This window comes from Haliaeetus albicilla, chromosome Z (genome assembly GCF_947461875.1).
Source record: "Haliaeetus albicilla chromosome Z, bHalAlb1.1, whole genome shotgun sequence".
Classification (NCBI taxonomy): Eukaryota; Metazoa; Chordata; class Aves; order Accipitriformes; family Accipitridae; genus Haliaeetus; species Haliaeetus albicilla.
The window spans coordinates 28867624-28883528 of record NC_091516.1 but is presented as its reverse complement, the minus strand read 5'-3'; the positions used below and the strand labels follow the sequence as shown (position 1 = coordinate 28883528).

Below are 15905 nucleotides of genomic sequence, written 5' to 3'. Positions count from 1 at the left end.
AACTGCAGGAGTGACAAGCCAAGCCATTCAGACCCGTTCAGCTGAATCATTCAGAACAGAGCTAGCTGATGCTGTGGCAGGGAAAAGTACCTACTTTGATCTCATCACAGCTCTTTCAATCAAAGTGTAAAAATTGTCTGTTCTTCAGCTTTTGTGGAAAAAAACCCCAAACTATTTTTGAAAAATAAAGAGTTTGGAACAGGAATATAGAAAAAAATGCTATAATTATTTTGATAAAATAAATGAAGCTTTTTTTGGGTCACACATTTTTAGTGCAAATAGTTTGAAAGCTGTCAAGAGTGTCCTGAAAATGTAAAATGTTGTTTCCTATCTGCAGTTGAACCATCCTCCCAGCAAGCATTTTGTAAAATTCTTGAATAGAAAATAGACATGAAAACAGCTCAAGTCAATTTGCTTTAAACATTCAAATACCTTTGTTACTATTTTCACCACTTAATGCCTTTTACTTGTCTTACGTAGCTATGTTAAATGTAATTTCTTAGTACCTTCCTAAAAATGGAGTCTAGGTAGGATATTTTGCAACATTTTAGTCTTTGGAAATCTGTGGTGTAGTTTGGTTCTCACTTTTGTGCTTTTTCAGTGCAGGACTTCAACTGTTTCAGTATTACAGAATGATTGATTTGGGTCAGAATTGCTCTAAAGTACAAATGATATCAAAAGAATCGCAAAACCCACTCATGATCTCATTTTTGCTATACAGTAACTGTATGTACAGCAATGAAAATAGTGTTATGGAACTCTAAATTGTAGCATGCAATTTGCAAAGAGCAGCTGAAGCTCCTTGCAATGATGTGTCTGGTTTGCTGAGTGACAAAAGACCAACTTCATTTGTATAAAATGAGAAACATTGCTGTTTGCCAGCCTATTCAGTGCTATGTCTTGATCCAAGTAAGAGTGGCTATGTGTGACCTGTAGTCTCCAAAGGCTCTACAGCTGTGTGCATAAATAAGGGGTAAGAACAGCACAGTAGAATTAAAACAGCTGTGTTCATTTCTCACTTATATCAGTGTGTTATCAGACTTCTGAACTAGCTGTGTTGAGGAAAATTTCAGTTCCATATGAGATCAGATGAGCTGTATTGATAGTAAGGTCAACCTGTGCATATCTTTAAGATTTTGCTTTGTATTTTACCTCTCAGGTTGGTACAAGAGGATGTGGCGATGGACATCCCCTTTGCTGAGGGTGTACTAAGCCCCAGTTCTGCAGAGATGAGGCCCGGTAAGAGAAGCTCTTAGTCATTTTCTTAATTATATCTTATTCCCTTGGCATTTAATTTTGCAGCGAGAAGGATGTTTCTGTGCTGGTAAAGAATCAGTTCAGTGTTAAAAAGTGTTAAGTTGGCTTTATTTAGTCAATTTTCTTCTTCACTTGAGAAATTATAATTGTAGTGTGCCATTTTCTCTTGTGTGTTGTTGTCATCACTCGTTTAGCCCTTGTGAAGTTTAAGTAGTCTCTATTATTTATCTTATATTTGACTACTGTCTAAGTGAACTAAGCATTAGAATACTTCAGACAGAACAGCTTGAAATGTGACACACAATGCAGTGACAAGGGGCAAAGCCATACCTAGATTTTGTCTTTGTGAAGACTTATTTAAGTCTGATTATGAGTCTCAGAGGTGGTTTTATTTCTGTTACTGTATTGAATAAGATATTGTATAGTTAAAACGAAAGATATAGGTACTTGCAGATCGGTACCATTTGAATAGCACCAAGTGCATAAGAAAACAAATATTTACAGGGCATTTTAACTCCTATGAATTTTTCCAGGATTCAGCAGTGCTTTTGTTCATAACTCAAATGATTTGTATATTGCTCTTTAAATTCTTAAATGTTGTGGGTCAGAGCATGTCCAAGGCTTGGTTTTCATCTCATGATTGCAAAAAAGTGAATCTGGATTTTGCATCATTTAAGAGCTCCCAGCTACATCTGCCATTCCTGTAGATACTTGTTTTATTTCTTTAGACATTAATGGTGATATTTGTGGTTTATGTTAGGTGGACTCAAATGACTTGGTGTTACTAAAATTGTAAAACTTTTAGTAACTAAATTGTAAAATTTTAGTAACTAAAAGGTTACTAAAATTGATCTCTCCCAGTGTGTTTGAAGGGGATTCTTAAGTATCTAGGAGATTAATAGTATGCAGAGGAGATAAAGTTCTTTTTTTCCTCCTCCTTTTTCAGAACCTCCCAATTCTCTTGACCTTAACGGTTCCCATCCCAGAAGGATAAAGCTCACTGCTCCAAATATCAATCTCTCTTTGGACCAGAGCGAAGGGTCTGTACTTTCTGATGATAATTTGGATACACCAGATGAAATTGATATCAATGTAGATGACCTTGACACTCCTGATGAAGCAGACTCTTTTGAATACAGTGGGCAAGGTAATGTTCTAGATTGTAAATGTAGAGTTCATCTCTGTTTCTTTCTTTACTGCTTACATGATCAGTCCATCAGGCTGTAAATAGGGTTAAAGCATTTGAGAGTTAATGCTAGATGTCCGGATATTTTTACCGTCTGCTTTTTTTTAACCTTTCTTCCCCTGTGTAAAGTAATACATTTCTACTTATGCAGAGTGCAGAAAGACATAGTACAGCTCATTAAATAAAATAAGAAGAGCTACCTAGGGAGAATAAAATTCAGAATCCTGTCTTTGTCCAGTACCGTAGGACTTGTCTGAAAAGAGTTGTTCAAGAAACAGAAAGCAGTTGCTCTCTGTTGTAGGCAACACTACAGCTAACTGCACCTTCGTGCAGCTCTGGCCAGCTCTAGATTAGTTACATCAGTAGTACTTAGGGATATAACCTTGTGCAAAATGTGTTGGCTGACAAGCTGCACCAAAGAGCAGTGTATAAATGAAGTAGACACAGCATGGTGAGGGAGATCTTCTGTTAGTGAGAAAGCTCTTTTTTTATTCTCATGTATCGTTGGAAAGCTGAGATGTGGAACGTGTGTGTATGGCATGATAAAACTAGTTCAGGTGATGGAGCAGCAGAATTCCTCATTCCACCAATTCAAATGTGCTTTCTCAGCAGGACTAGTTGTACAGTATAGATACACCCTGAAGTGTGCAATGGGTACTTCACTCTTCCTTCGCGTATTAATGATTTTCTCTCACGTGGTGTAAAAGTGATTTGCACTGTCTTACTTTACTTACCCTCATGATGAAATAGGGTGTTAACACTCATTCCTTGCTAGTACTGTAGGGACCGTATAAGAACTGTATTCACTTATGTAAATACATAAAGATCATAAGCTATTTGAGAGAAAATGAGTGTGACCATTTTACAATCTACAACAGAAAGAAACTTTAAAAATGGATCAATTTAAACTGAATTTTCCCTTGCATTTAAATTCTCTATTGCTAGTGACGTCACTATAATTTAAAAATTGTATGCTGTTTTGAGCATACAAGAACAGTTGCATCAGTTTAAGTGATATTGCCAAAGAAGCATTACTGTGTACTCAATCATGCATAAGCATTTCTAATGTCACTTCTCATTAGAAAGCCAATTTCCTTATGGGTAGATGCAGAGCATAGTGATGAGTTGCTTGATGGTTAGAATATTTTGTAACAAAGGTTAAAACCAACACACACTCACACACGCACTCACACCAGAGCAGCGTGTACTTGCAGTCTCAGACTGTTGTGACCACTGTGTGAGAGCAAAAATCTCTGTCTGCAGTGGAACAGATTTTGCCTTTAAGACCTCAAGTAAATAAAACCAACTCCAGTGATTTTGGTGGCAGTTGTATTTATGGCAAGCATTTCTCCCCAGCTTTTTTTGCTGCTTTCTATATGTGATGATTTGTTCAATTGCTAAAGTTGGATGGGTTTCCCTGAACTCCTAAGTGAAGAATAAGTCATGGTGCTTGTGTTTTTGTTGACATTTTTACAGTCGTGTAGTTTGATTTTTAGGCATACTTAACTGACAAAATGTCCTCCACTTAGATAAGCCAGGAACAGAGAATAGAAAAGGCAAAAAATCACATTTTACTAAAATAAGCCCGCAATAAAATAAGTAGGTGGTATATTACATGATTCTGATAGCTAGGAGTATAGTCATAAGAACTAGTGCAGAATGGTTTCTCTGCATGGTAAATAGCCTTTGTTGTCTTTGTATTTCTGTCACTCTACTGTTAACCACTATGTGCTCTGGTGTTAGCAGCACTCATAATCTCCCACAGATTGGCGTTTCTAGACTGTCGTGCCAAACACAGGGAAGTAAATACTGAGAAGATGTAGCTGTTGAGACTGTAGAGAGCAGTGATTTTTAGCTTGTCACGCTCAGACTGCTGAAGGTCCATTTGAACTATAAAAGGCAACTGAGAAGAGCAAGACTGTTGTCATGATTCAGGGGTCCACCTTATCGCTGGAAAACTGATAGCTCTGTAATACAAGAAATACTGAAACCTACTTGTTTAAAAGAATGATGAAGAAGAATCATCAAAACTGCAATGTGCAAGAAAATGGATGAGAGCGGAAATACTAGAGTACATGTCTTAAACTAGCACTGCAAATTTTTTTCCTTAAGGAAAAAAGGCTTATGTGGTCACATTATATGTGCATCTGTATGTATTTCTTGGTCTTCCACCCCTGTTTCCACTATTAATACAATTTAACTTGAATATGTTTTTAACTCATTGGCTGGTTAGGCAGTGAAATAGTTAGGAGGTGAAATATTACTGCTTTCTTGCAAGATTCCAGTAGGCAGGAATTAGGTAAAGAAAAGAATTAGTGATAGACTGAGCTTTTGTTGCACGTGGGAGAATCTACCTCAGAGAGGGAGACCTTCTGCTTGTATTATTCCCTAATAATACTTTGTATTAGGGACAGAAAATAAAAGACAGGTGGCAGTAGAAATTCGGACTTAATTAGTCTTACTTGTAAGACTTACTTGTAAGACTTACTTGTAAGACTTGTGTAACAACAAATGTGTGCTTAACCTAATATATATTTTTTTTAAAAGTTCGGAGGGGTTTTTTGTGTATTGAGGAACTTGATATTCCTAACAAATTTGGTAGAATTACTGATAGGTTTTAATGCACAAATCAGTTTTACAAATTAGTAGTCAGTACATGTATGTGTACGTGCCCGTAGGTTCTATGTGTGTAGATATATGTGGTATATACACAGTATACTATCTTGTTCCTGATTTTATAAAGATAACTGATTTAATTCTTAGGATAAACTGGTGTTTTAAGGATCATGTACTTCCATTCATGTGAGTAGTTCAAGAAGCACTTGGCACTGACGAGGCCGCACCTCGAGTACTGTGTTCAGTTTTGGGCCCCTCACTACAGGAAAGACATTGAGGTGCTGGAGCGTGTCCAGAGAAGGGCAACGAAGCTGGTGAAGGGTCTAGAGAACAAGTCTTATGAGGAGTGGCTGAGGGAACTGGGGTTCTTTAGTCTGCAGAAAAGGAGGCTGAGGGGAGACCTTATCGCTCTCTACAACTGCCTGAAAGGAGGTTGTAGCGAGGTGGGTGCTGGTCTCTTCTCCCAAGTAACAAGCAGTAGGATGAGAAGAAACGGCCTCAAGTTGTGCCAGGAGATGTTTAGATTGGATATTAAGAAAAATGTCTTCACCAAAAGGGTTGTCAAGCATGGGAACAGGCTGCCCAGGGAAGTGGTTGAGTGATCATCTCTGGAGGTATTTATAAGGCGTGTAGATGTGGTGCTTAGGGACATGGTTTAGTGGTGGACTTGGCAGTGTTAGATTAATGGTTGGACTTGATTTTAGAGGTCTTTTCCAACCTAAATGATTCTGTGATTCTATGATTATATTAATCAAAGAGGCATCCAAAGATAAACTAATACATAGAAATGTTTGAGGATTTCTGTGAATCATTGTGTTCTTTACTTCTTCTTGTCAATTGAAATCACTTCTTTTAGTTTATTCTTAACTTTAATAGATTTTTTTGGTATTTTCAAGTAAGATATCTGATCAGCTTTTTATGTACACACATGTGTGTCATTATGTATCTCACTATACCTTTATTTACTGTTACGTCGCTTATTGACTTATATGATCCAAGCCTGCTCTTCCTTATGACTGCAGAGCCAGAATAATATTTTTAAAAGAACAGTAGATTTTGTTTACTTTAAATGTGTAATGCATAAAATGTATAGAATCTTTACTGTGAAGATAAATTAATAATGTGCACACAGCCACAAGGCAAAGGTGCTTCAGCAAGAATAATAGTACAAAAGAGGGATTCTTTTTCCCACTGAAAAAACAGTATGTTTTAAGAATAACTAAAGAAGGAAATGAAATTTTTCCAGCTGTGGACAGAATCACTTTTCATGTCACTTTCTCTATAATCAGCCATTGAGTTTGAAAAACTGGAATGCAGTTAAATTTTTTGTTAAGAGCCATCTTCTCAATGTGCAATGGAAATGTAGATTTTGTTAATTACTTCACAGCTCTTCTGAAACTAAGCGTATCCAGCAGAAAGGCTGTGCTGTGAGTCTTCATAGTCTCTTGTCAGCCATGCAGTTTATTTATTGTGATCATTGTGTCTGTGGACTACATATACCTGTACTTTCACGGGTGCTGGTATGAACAGGCCAGATTGCCTGGCTGCTCTGTACTTCACATCTGGGAGGGTACTGGTATTTACCCTCAACTGAAAGGCCCTGGGGGAGGCGAATACTGTGCTTATATGAGGAATCAGCATTACCTCATGACTGAACCAGAGGAAGATGGGCATTCTTCATATTTGCTGGTACCAGATCCAAAGAGATTGGAGACAAACTGGGAGAAAGCTGAGAAGCTGTAGTTCTGTGGTAATTCTTCTCTAGACAAGAAGCATCACTGTGTTCACTTTTAGTTCCCTATTTTGCTTTTCAGTATAGTTCTCATACCTGCAACACAAAGATTTTTAAAGACCTACAGTGCAGTACCTCTAGCAAGCAGCTGATCAGTTTTACTAACTGGATGCAAAAATCCCCTGGCAGTATTCTGCATAGTGATAATTGCTGCTGTCCTTTTTAAGTTCATAACAATGAAAAGTTTTTAAAAACGGAAACTTCTCATTTACTGACTGTTAGATTATCAAATTCTGCTCTTATTTATACCAGTGCAGATTCAGTATAGTGCTGTAAAAATCCAGTTGGTTTCAGTCACCCATTTCAAATGTATGTAACAGAGAAAATATTTAGATATTTTATAGGAAGTTGTAATATATACGATTTTATTTTTCAGAAGAGCAGACTGCTACTAAGAATGCTTCCCAGGAGGAGTCTGAATCAATTCCTGAGTACACCGCTGAAGAAGAGCGAGAGGACAACAGGTTGTGGAGAACAGTGGTTATTGGAGAACAAGAACAAAGAATTGATATGAAAGTTATTGAACCTTACAAAAAGGTCATTTCACATGGAGGTAGGAAACCCCTGAACACATTTTTTAGATTGATGTAAAAAATTCATGCTTTATTGAGCTTGATCTATTTCTGGTTTAGTTCAGTTATCATACTGGCAAGGGGAGAGAGAGTTTATTTTTCAGCCATGGCTGAAATGAACTTGGCTTTCTATTCAGTGTGGCAATGACTAATGAGTGTTTTAAATACAAGGGAATTTCAGGAACAACAAGTAAACTGACATACATGTGTTAGCAACAATCTGGTCATTGTAGGCTAAAACTGTCTAAGAGTAAGGGAAAAAGCTTTTGTCCTACAGAAAAAAAAAATTTGAAAACTTTATTCCATGGATTTTGGCAAAAACTTTTGCAGGAGGAAGTACAGTGCTCTGTGATTTGCTGAATGATATATGTGTGTGCACAGATCTAAACAAGTAGAGTGGCAAAAGAAAAAAAAATACAGTTTTTCCTGGAGCTTCCATTTGTCTGCCTAAGCTCCTTTTTCCTGTCGGTTATAGTTACCAGCAGGTAGCATTTCAGCAGGAACTGCTTTACATTTTTTTCACATAATTTGTTAATAATTATCAAATAGCATATCAAAGAAAACATTTAAAGTAGGAAAATGACCTCATGTGCTTGCTATATTGTCTCCTTTGCTCATCTGCTCCCTAACCTCCTCAGAGAATGTGTAGTTCTGGTGTTACTAGCACACTTCTGTATAAGTTAATTAAAATGGATAAATATTACTATAGGTACTGAAGGGAGAAAAGGAAACAAAGCTTTCTAAGGGCCTTTTCCTTGGTGTCTGGTTTAGATTATCTTTGGGTTCTATATGTGTTTGGGGGACTCTGTTTGCCAGCTGTTAAGTAAGGTATGAAGTAAGGATGAGTTGTTCTATTCCTGCAAAAACTGAGGCAGATAACTTAGCATCTCAGAGGTAAGATTTGTGAGTTTATATGAGGATGCTTCTGTCACACTGTTGCTGATCCATAACATCGTTTAAAGGTAAACCATCATTTCTAGTATACTTTCAGTGTTGAATCTCTATCTGGTAAAAGTGACATAAATAAATGTATGGTAATAAATATATCACCTGAGGACATGGTACTCAAATTTGCACATTTACATTAAAGCAGCTAAATGCTAGCCTACAGATGTTCACAGTGGCCAGTGTGCAGAAGGTTTAGTTGGAATTAATAAAGATGTTTAAACCTCCAAGCATTTTCCCACTATAACACCACCATCAAAGATTTATGAATGTGATGACACCTCAGACACAGTTTAGCAAACAGACACAGATGGCATAATTTAGGAAACAAACATAAAATATTTTGAGGCCTTGCCAATGGTGTTTGTTTATATGCTTTTTGTATGCTGTAAACTGGTCTAGGTACATTTATGGTGAAAACTGTCATGTACAGTTCCTACTAGATGCTGATGTATACATTTATACCAGCTTTTATGAAATACAAATACCAGTCCATTTTAGTGGGTGGAGAAGTAGCTCTTAATTGAGCACTGCTTGACTGTTGAACAAGGACTAGTTCCAGCGGCCGACAACTCTGGTGGCAACTATGAGGTACATAATAATGCACAGTTATTGATGGGAGTCTAGATCATTCAGCTCCGCTCACAGTGTGAGATAATCAGGATTCAAATTTTATATATCTGACATCTTGGTTTGTTAGATCACACAAATCTAAGATAAAGAATATTACATTTCCATTACTTTTGAATGGGTGCTGGTCAGTAACAGCCATTGGAAAAGTAACGGTGTGAGATGTAACAAGTTTCAGCCCACCACTGGCCAGATTGGAAATTGTGCCTGAAATCTAGCCATATCAAAGCGGTTAAGGACTGGATTAAATTCGGTGTTTATGAAATGGCAGACTGAAGATGTGGAAACAAAATCATTTAGATGCATGGATCGTGGGAAAACTTTGGACAGCTTGAACAGTTTCTACATTATGGTGGCTAGACCTATTCTATATGATGTTCCCTTTGGCAATACTTTAGTATCTTTGGAGTGCTTTAGAGGGCCAGGAATCTTTCCTTTTACCTCAAAATTAAAAACAGATTCTGGCTAAAATTACTTAATTGAAAGTCAGGTCAAGCATCTCTTGATGATTCAGTAACCTACTGAACATTCCTCCCTGCCAAGTGACAGATAACACCAAATGCAGAATCTAGATGGTAGCCACAAAATAGGAAAGGGGAGAGTAGACTTGGAAGTCTAGGTGTGAGATTGCCTTCCACATATGTTGATGGAGAAATTTCTTAGCAATCTGTGTCTTTGCATAGGCTGACTGAGAATTTGGGCAAATGGCTTCTAGTGATAAATTAAAAAAAACTTCTCCCTTAAGTAAACATCCCTTGTCTACAAGCATGTGTAAGAAAAAGTGGCTTAGATTTATCTGTTTTTTCTTCTGTGAGCTGTTAGGTGGCATCTGCACATAATCCTTTTGCTTTACGTGAACTGCAAATTTTGCTGTGTAGTTTAGTGGGCACACCTGCCACAACGTGCTTTTGCTGCCAAACTCCTGAGCCAGCTGGACATATTGCTTTATGGCAGCTTGATATAAATTGTCCTGAAAGTCTTTTAAGGATTGTTAAATTTATGGAAGGAAGGAATTCTCCTCCCCATTTGTAAAGCTGAGGGGAAAAAAATACTGCTTTATTCCGTAATGATTTAGCTGAGGGTTCAGCTAGGATGGGATAGGTGAAATGAGTAATGTCTCTTTGAAAGAATGTAGGTCCATTAAGAATATGGAAACATAACAGAGAGTAGTATTACATGATAAGTGTGGGAGGTGGAGTTCTTTTGTTTCTTTTGAGAAGGCTGGTATATTCCTTCATGTCAAACTCTTAAAAGGTAAAGGTGCTGAAAACAGGACTGGAGTTTCTTTCCCCTCCCTGTGTACATCTTTGGTAGAGAATGCAATGCTACTCTTTGAATTTGACCTTGACATCTTCACTGGGACACCAAAGTCAATCACCCATATCTATATCTATAGATACACTGTTCATGTTTACTGGATGCTAACATGAGCTGGAGCTATGACACACCATGCCATGTCACATATTTTAAAGTGATTATATCCACATTGCCCTTTGGCTTGAACTCAAACCCTAATCCTGAGCTCTTCTGCCTTTCCATGTCCTCCAACAGGATGGAGAGCAACACTGCACTGGGGGCCTGGAGAAGACAGTGGACATATGCTGGGCTGCCATTGTACAGTGGCTTCTCTAGCTCTGGAAGCCCAGCTGTATATTAGCTGCCCTTTGACCTCTGGGAGCCAGAAAAATAGCTACTTCACAGTGCTGAGAAGGCAAGAGATGCCAAGATCATGGAAGGGTGGAGTTAAGGCTAAGGACAGAAAGCTTCCTGCAGCGTCCAAATGACTCTTCAGTGGATGAGGTCTAGGCTAGCTAGCATTCTCAACTCAATGTTAGTGTTACCATCAGTAACCAATACAGTATGTATTATCATCTTATCCAATGCATTATATTTAGTCAAACCTACCAAACCAAATTCAAAAAGAAGTCCAACGTAATCCTTCAGCAGGTTGCTTTGCAAAGCCTTGATTTGAAACAATATGGCTTGAGGCAGGAGACTTACTTCTGACAGGCACATTTTTCTCTCAGAGACTTTCCTTCTTCTGCTCCTCTTTGTAACCAGAGAAGCAGTGGTGTTTTTCTGTCCTTTAAGGAACAGCTGAGAGCCCTAAACGGAAGGCACCTCTGTGCATGTCCTGATGACTGGGATAGTGTTGAGATTAATCAGCTGTCGTTCTCCTTGGCATGGAAGACTTCATGGGCAAGTGCCTTGAAGCACCCATTTTGTCAGGGATTCTGGGTTCTCTGAAGAGCTCTACAAAGCCATGTAAGAAATTACTTCCTTGACATAAACATATTCACCTTATTTCAGCTAACTGAGACTCAGCTTAGGTGTTGAGTGAGAAAGTGAGAGACTAGTTTGTTTTCTCCTCTTCCCTGGTTAGCACATGTGGATTGTGTATTCTCTCTGTCTTTCCATAGAGAATTTTGCTTTGCTTGGCTGACTACAATGCAAGAATTTCTACAAGCATTTGAGTTAGGTTTGGACACTGCTTTCTAGTATCCAAAAAGCACTGTAAAATTCTTAAAATCTCCTTATGAAAGTGTTCTATAGGTGCCGATATTATCCTTTAATTTTGTCAGGAATGTGTTCCAATCTCCGAGGGAGATTCAGGGTTTTCTTCACAAACATTATCACCTCTCCCTCACAGTTAGTTTCTTCTAGCCTCTTTTGAAAGGCTTTCAGGTCATTCTCTAAGTATACTCAGCTTCTATCTCTGTGCATCATTAGTGCTATCTACCTGCAACCATTTCTCCAGCATCTGTATAAAATGCCTCCTGGTTGCACGTATCTTTTAAACAAAACTTTAAACTGAAATGCAGGAGTATTTTTTACTTATTTTTAATAATAGAAATACATAGCAGCTGTAGAGGGTTGTGGAGAAGATTAACCAACACTAATCCGTCATGAAAAAAAAAAAAAAAAATTCTTTTGGGTAACAAGCAACTGTCCTGGACTCCAGAATGGTAATGCTGCAGCTTTGAGAGTTTACAGCTATCATCAGGGAGTGGTGGCAGAGAATGCCAGTGTTGGACTACTGGAGTGTCCAAGGTAAGAAAGTATTTTATACAAAAGTTGCAGCAAAGGATTTGACTGATCACCAGGAGCTTTTAAGGTATAGTGGGGTACAGCCATAATTGTAATATCCTGAGGCCATTGGAGCTGCACAAGCCAAATGAGAGACTTTGTGAAATGTTATTCAAAAGATGCAGGATAACAAATGTAGGATATTTTCTTCAGCCCCTTATTCTTCAGTCTAAGTTGAGCATTGAGCACATGATTGCCGTAGAGATGCAATGAACCAGGAGTTCAGGTAAGATTACATTACTTGCAGTGGTTTTTTGCTGGTCTGTATAAGAAGTTTACTAATAGCGTGCTGAGTGTGTTTTTCAGGAATTCCACATAACTGACTATCCTCCTTCCTTGTCACTTGATGATAGGTCGTACATTTTCAGTCTTCTTCAGCAGTAGACATAGTAGCTCTCTTCCAGAACTTTGAGTTTTCTTTTTAAATTTATCTTGTTAAAAGCCTTTGACAAAGATAAAAATACCTTTTCATTTTTTCCACAGGATACTATGGAGATGGTCTGAATGCTATCATTGTGTTTGCGGCATGCTTCTTGCCAGACAGCAGTCGAACTGATTACAACTATGTCATGGAAAATCTTTTCCTGTGAGTGATATGTGAGCAATGTGACAAGACTCTTCTGAGTTAGTAGTCATAATTATGTAGTGAGAGATAACCTGTCTTTAAGAGGTAGTTTTGGTCATCAGAAGGGTAGTGATCTGAATGACAAGGAAAATAGCAGTTTTAGATAAACTACTCAGTGGAGTATTATTTTGGTATTCTTTACCTACTCACACTCTCAAATTAAGGCATATTTGTCAGGACCAAATCTGACTGTAGTATCTCCCTAGATGTCAAGGAATGCAGTACATTCAGCTTCTTGGGCCTACAATCATTGCATTGTTTCACTAGTGATTTTCAGCCCTTGATGAGAACAATCAGCAGGGACTTAAGTTACCACACTGTTTTTCACTGTTTGTTGTTTATTATATACTATCATGATGTATCACTGTTTACCATGTTTTTACTATATGTTGTGGCTGTGTTTAGGAGTCAAAGGACCATTTTGTGACACTTTTTTAAAAAATACAGGAAAAATGACAGTTGCTGACACAAACAGCTCAAGTATTCTACCTGACTCCAGCTGCTTCAGGTTCAGTTATAAGTGTCAGGGGCAAGTGGGGCAGGACACAAATGTGGCCACTTGAACCCAAATTTATCACAGGAAAATTACTCCTAATAGCAACTTGGTTTGGCAGCCAAAAATTGTGAAGGCAGCATTCCTCTGAAGTGCCTCCAGCTACGTCCACTTACAGCTGTTAAAAAATCAACAATTCCAGTGTTTTCTATGCTAAAACCCAGTAAGTCATTTCTAAAGCCAGCAGAGGCCTGGCCTTCACCATTTGCATCTTACAGGGCCCCAAGAGCACAGACCCAGTCTCCTTAAACCTCCAGTCCTTGAAGATCCACGTAGTGACAGGCAGTGCCTTCAAGATTGTGTCTACTTGTGAAAAATGAGATTGAGTGCTTTAGTTCCAAGTCAGACCAATGGCTAGCATTTGTCTGGTAGGGCTGCTAAGACCCCCGTGTCATCTACAGTAACTGATTTACACAATGCCCAGTGATTTAGAGGGGAGGAATTACTACAGTGGTTTTAACTAGGGAACACAGCTGAGAGTAACCACAACTGACATTAAATAGATGTTCTTTGACTTCACCCAAGACCCTTGTTCATAGATGGAGGTGGTGGTAAATGGATTTTGCAGAGAAAGCCTTTTCAAGCCTTAAGAGACTTTTCCATATCACTTGAGGATATTGCTAAAGTCAATTTTACAGCTCACTGTCTTTTTCTGAGGTAGTAGTGTAAGAGAGAGTTCAGGCTGGCTATGAACCTTCACCTTATTTTAAGGCTTATAGACAGTTAGTTCTCTGTAAGACAACAAGAAAAGGGAAAGTCAGCGCCCCTTTCTTTCAGTTGTAGGCCTGTTAATTGCATTGAAGTAGAGGGAGTGTGACAGTTTACAACATATCCAATAACCGATAGATTTAAATATTTGTGAATTCTTTACTGTTGCATTATATAGGGGTCTAGAGACATCTGCAAATCACTAAATCTCTTCTCATTTTTTATACAGCATGTTTCTGATAGATAATTGTGCACTTGTAGTGCATAAGCCACCTCTAGTTTCTGTTTAACAACTGCCTTCGATTGTTCCTGAGTTTTGCAGTTACTTGCCCTTCTGATTCCATTCACATTCCCAATTACCTTGCTCCCTATTTTTTACCTTGACTAATCCCGTAAAACTGTCTTTGAAGAGTTGGGTTTGAGCCAAAACTCTTGAGACGGCATCATTTATAGCATTTCTTCTAGATGATGCAGAACCACACAGAAAATTCTGCTGTTTCATTTATGCCTGCCTGATACAGTCTAGAGATTAAAAGTTTTTAAAAAGAAATTTCACAACTTGAAATACTACAGTTTGAAAATCAAAACCAGCACTTTGCTTTCAGAGTGAGTGAATTGTTCTAGTCAATGAGAAAAATTCTGTCCATCTTTTAAAATAATAAAGAAATTAACATTATTACCAGATAATAAGAAATTACCAGTTAGGTAAGGTTTCCAGGAGAGCTCAGCATCCCTGAAATGATCTAACGATCAAAATGATCTAATTCTACCCACAGTGAATAAGAGCTGTTGAGTGAAAGTACATGAGATAAGTGAGATCTGACTAAAAAACTAGCAGAGATTCCTTTTTGTCATAATACTCTTATTCCTAATCAGAAGTATGCATAAGTGTTCTTCCTATAACTGATTATTCATAACACTTACAATTCCCTTTGCACCGAGGGAAATATAGACATTTTTCAGACTGTCTCTCTTTCTATAACTGACAGCCTTGTAGTGTTTTGAGAAGTACTTGTACACACTTTTCTGCATGTTTCAGTGTCTAAATGCCTTTAAAGCACCAGATGTTGTGCCCTATGGGAAGGCCTAATTTCATAACTTGCCAAATAGTCAGTAGATTCAGTTTAATTAAGCTTTTTGCATCAGAACATCCACACAATCCCTCACTTTGATGTTTCACTGTTAGACATGAGCCTTTACAAATGTCAGGGAAAAGCAGGGAATGCACAACTGCAAGGTGAGAGAGCAGTGAAAAGCATTGAGTGAGTAGTGATTTAGATGGGATTTATCAAATGCATGGAACTGGTCAGTTAATGGCTGCTTACTTTATGCCCAGGTAAAATATCACTCTCTTTATGAGAACTAGATTTCCTACTATTCTTTTAAAGAAACTGCTTCTTAAGGAATTTAAGGGTCAGATTAGACTGTGAGTCATTCCCATACACCTGTGAAAGGGGCCATTATGCTCAGGGATAGAGCTGTCTTTTGTAGTGAGGACACTGAGGCATTCAGGTTTTTAAGGTGTGACTCATGATTTTTCGCTGTAGTTTTACATAGACATGCCTTGGGGCTGGATAGTAGGGAGAACAGTTTGAACATTCCTGTGATGAACAACTCTCAAGTGAGGCAGGGACTACTGAGTGGAGCATCTGCATTTATAGCCCTGGACAAGAATTTAAAGCTATCCTTCCTTTTGACTGAGTACTGTGCTCTTCTGAGTAGGGTGAGTTTGGCCCCAAGAGCACTGTTCTGTCTGAATTACCATTGCTGAGCAGAGGAATTTAATGAGTGTTTGGAATGGTTTGCTCACAAAATGAAGTGATGCCATGGAGTGCTCTGTCCCATCAGAAGGCAGGTTGATGGACAAGCTTTATTAGCCTTGAGATTCACAGTGTTTGTAGTTGGCAGTCGGACTCAGTAGCACTAGTGTGAGG

The 15905-nt window shown here is 38.2% G+C and overlaps 1 protein-coding gene across 6 annotated transcripts in view; it reads left to right on the top strand.

Moving 5' to 3' along the window:
- PRUNE2 (prune homolog 2 with BCH domain) overlaps positions 1 to 15905 on the top strand; it is a 145926-nt gene that overhangs the window by 116330 nt on the left and 13691 nt on the right. For all 6 annotated transcript variants that reach the window (XM_069777258.1, XM_069777259.1, XM_069777256.1 and 3 more), the window contains 4 exons: positions 1160 to 1239; positions 2204 to 2404; positions 7228 to 7404; positions 12569 to 12671. In XM_069777258.1, the coding sequence (XP_069633359.1) occupies positions 1160 to 1239; positions 2204 to 2404; positions 7228 to 7404; positions 12569 to 12671 (561 nt within the window). The remainder of the gene's footprint in view (positions 1 to 1159; positions 1240 to 2203; positions 2405 to 7227; positions 7405 to 12568; positions 12672 to 15905) is intronic.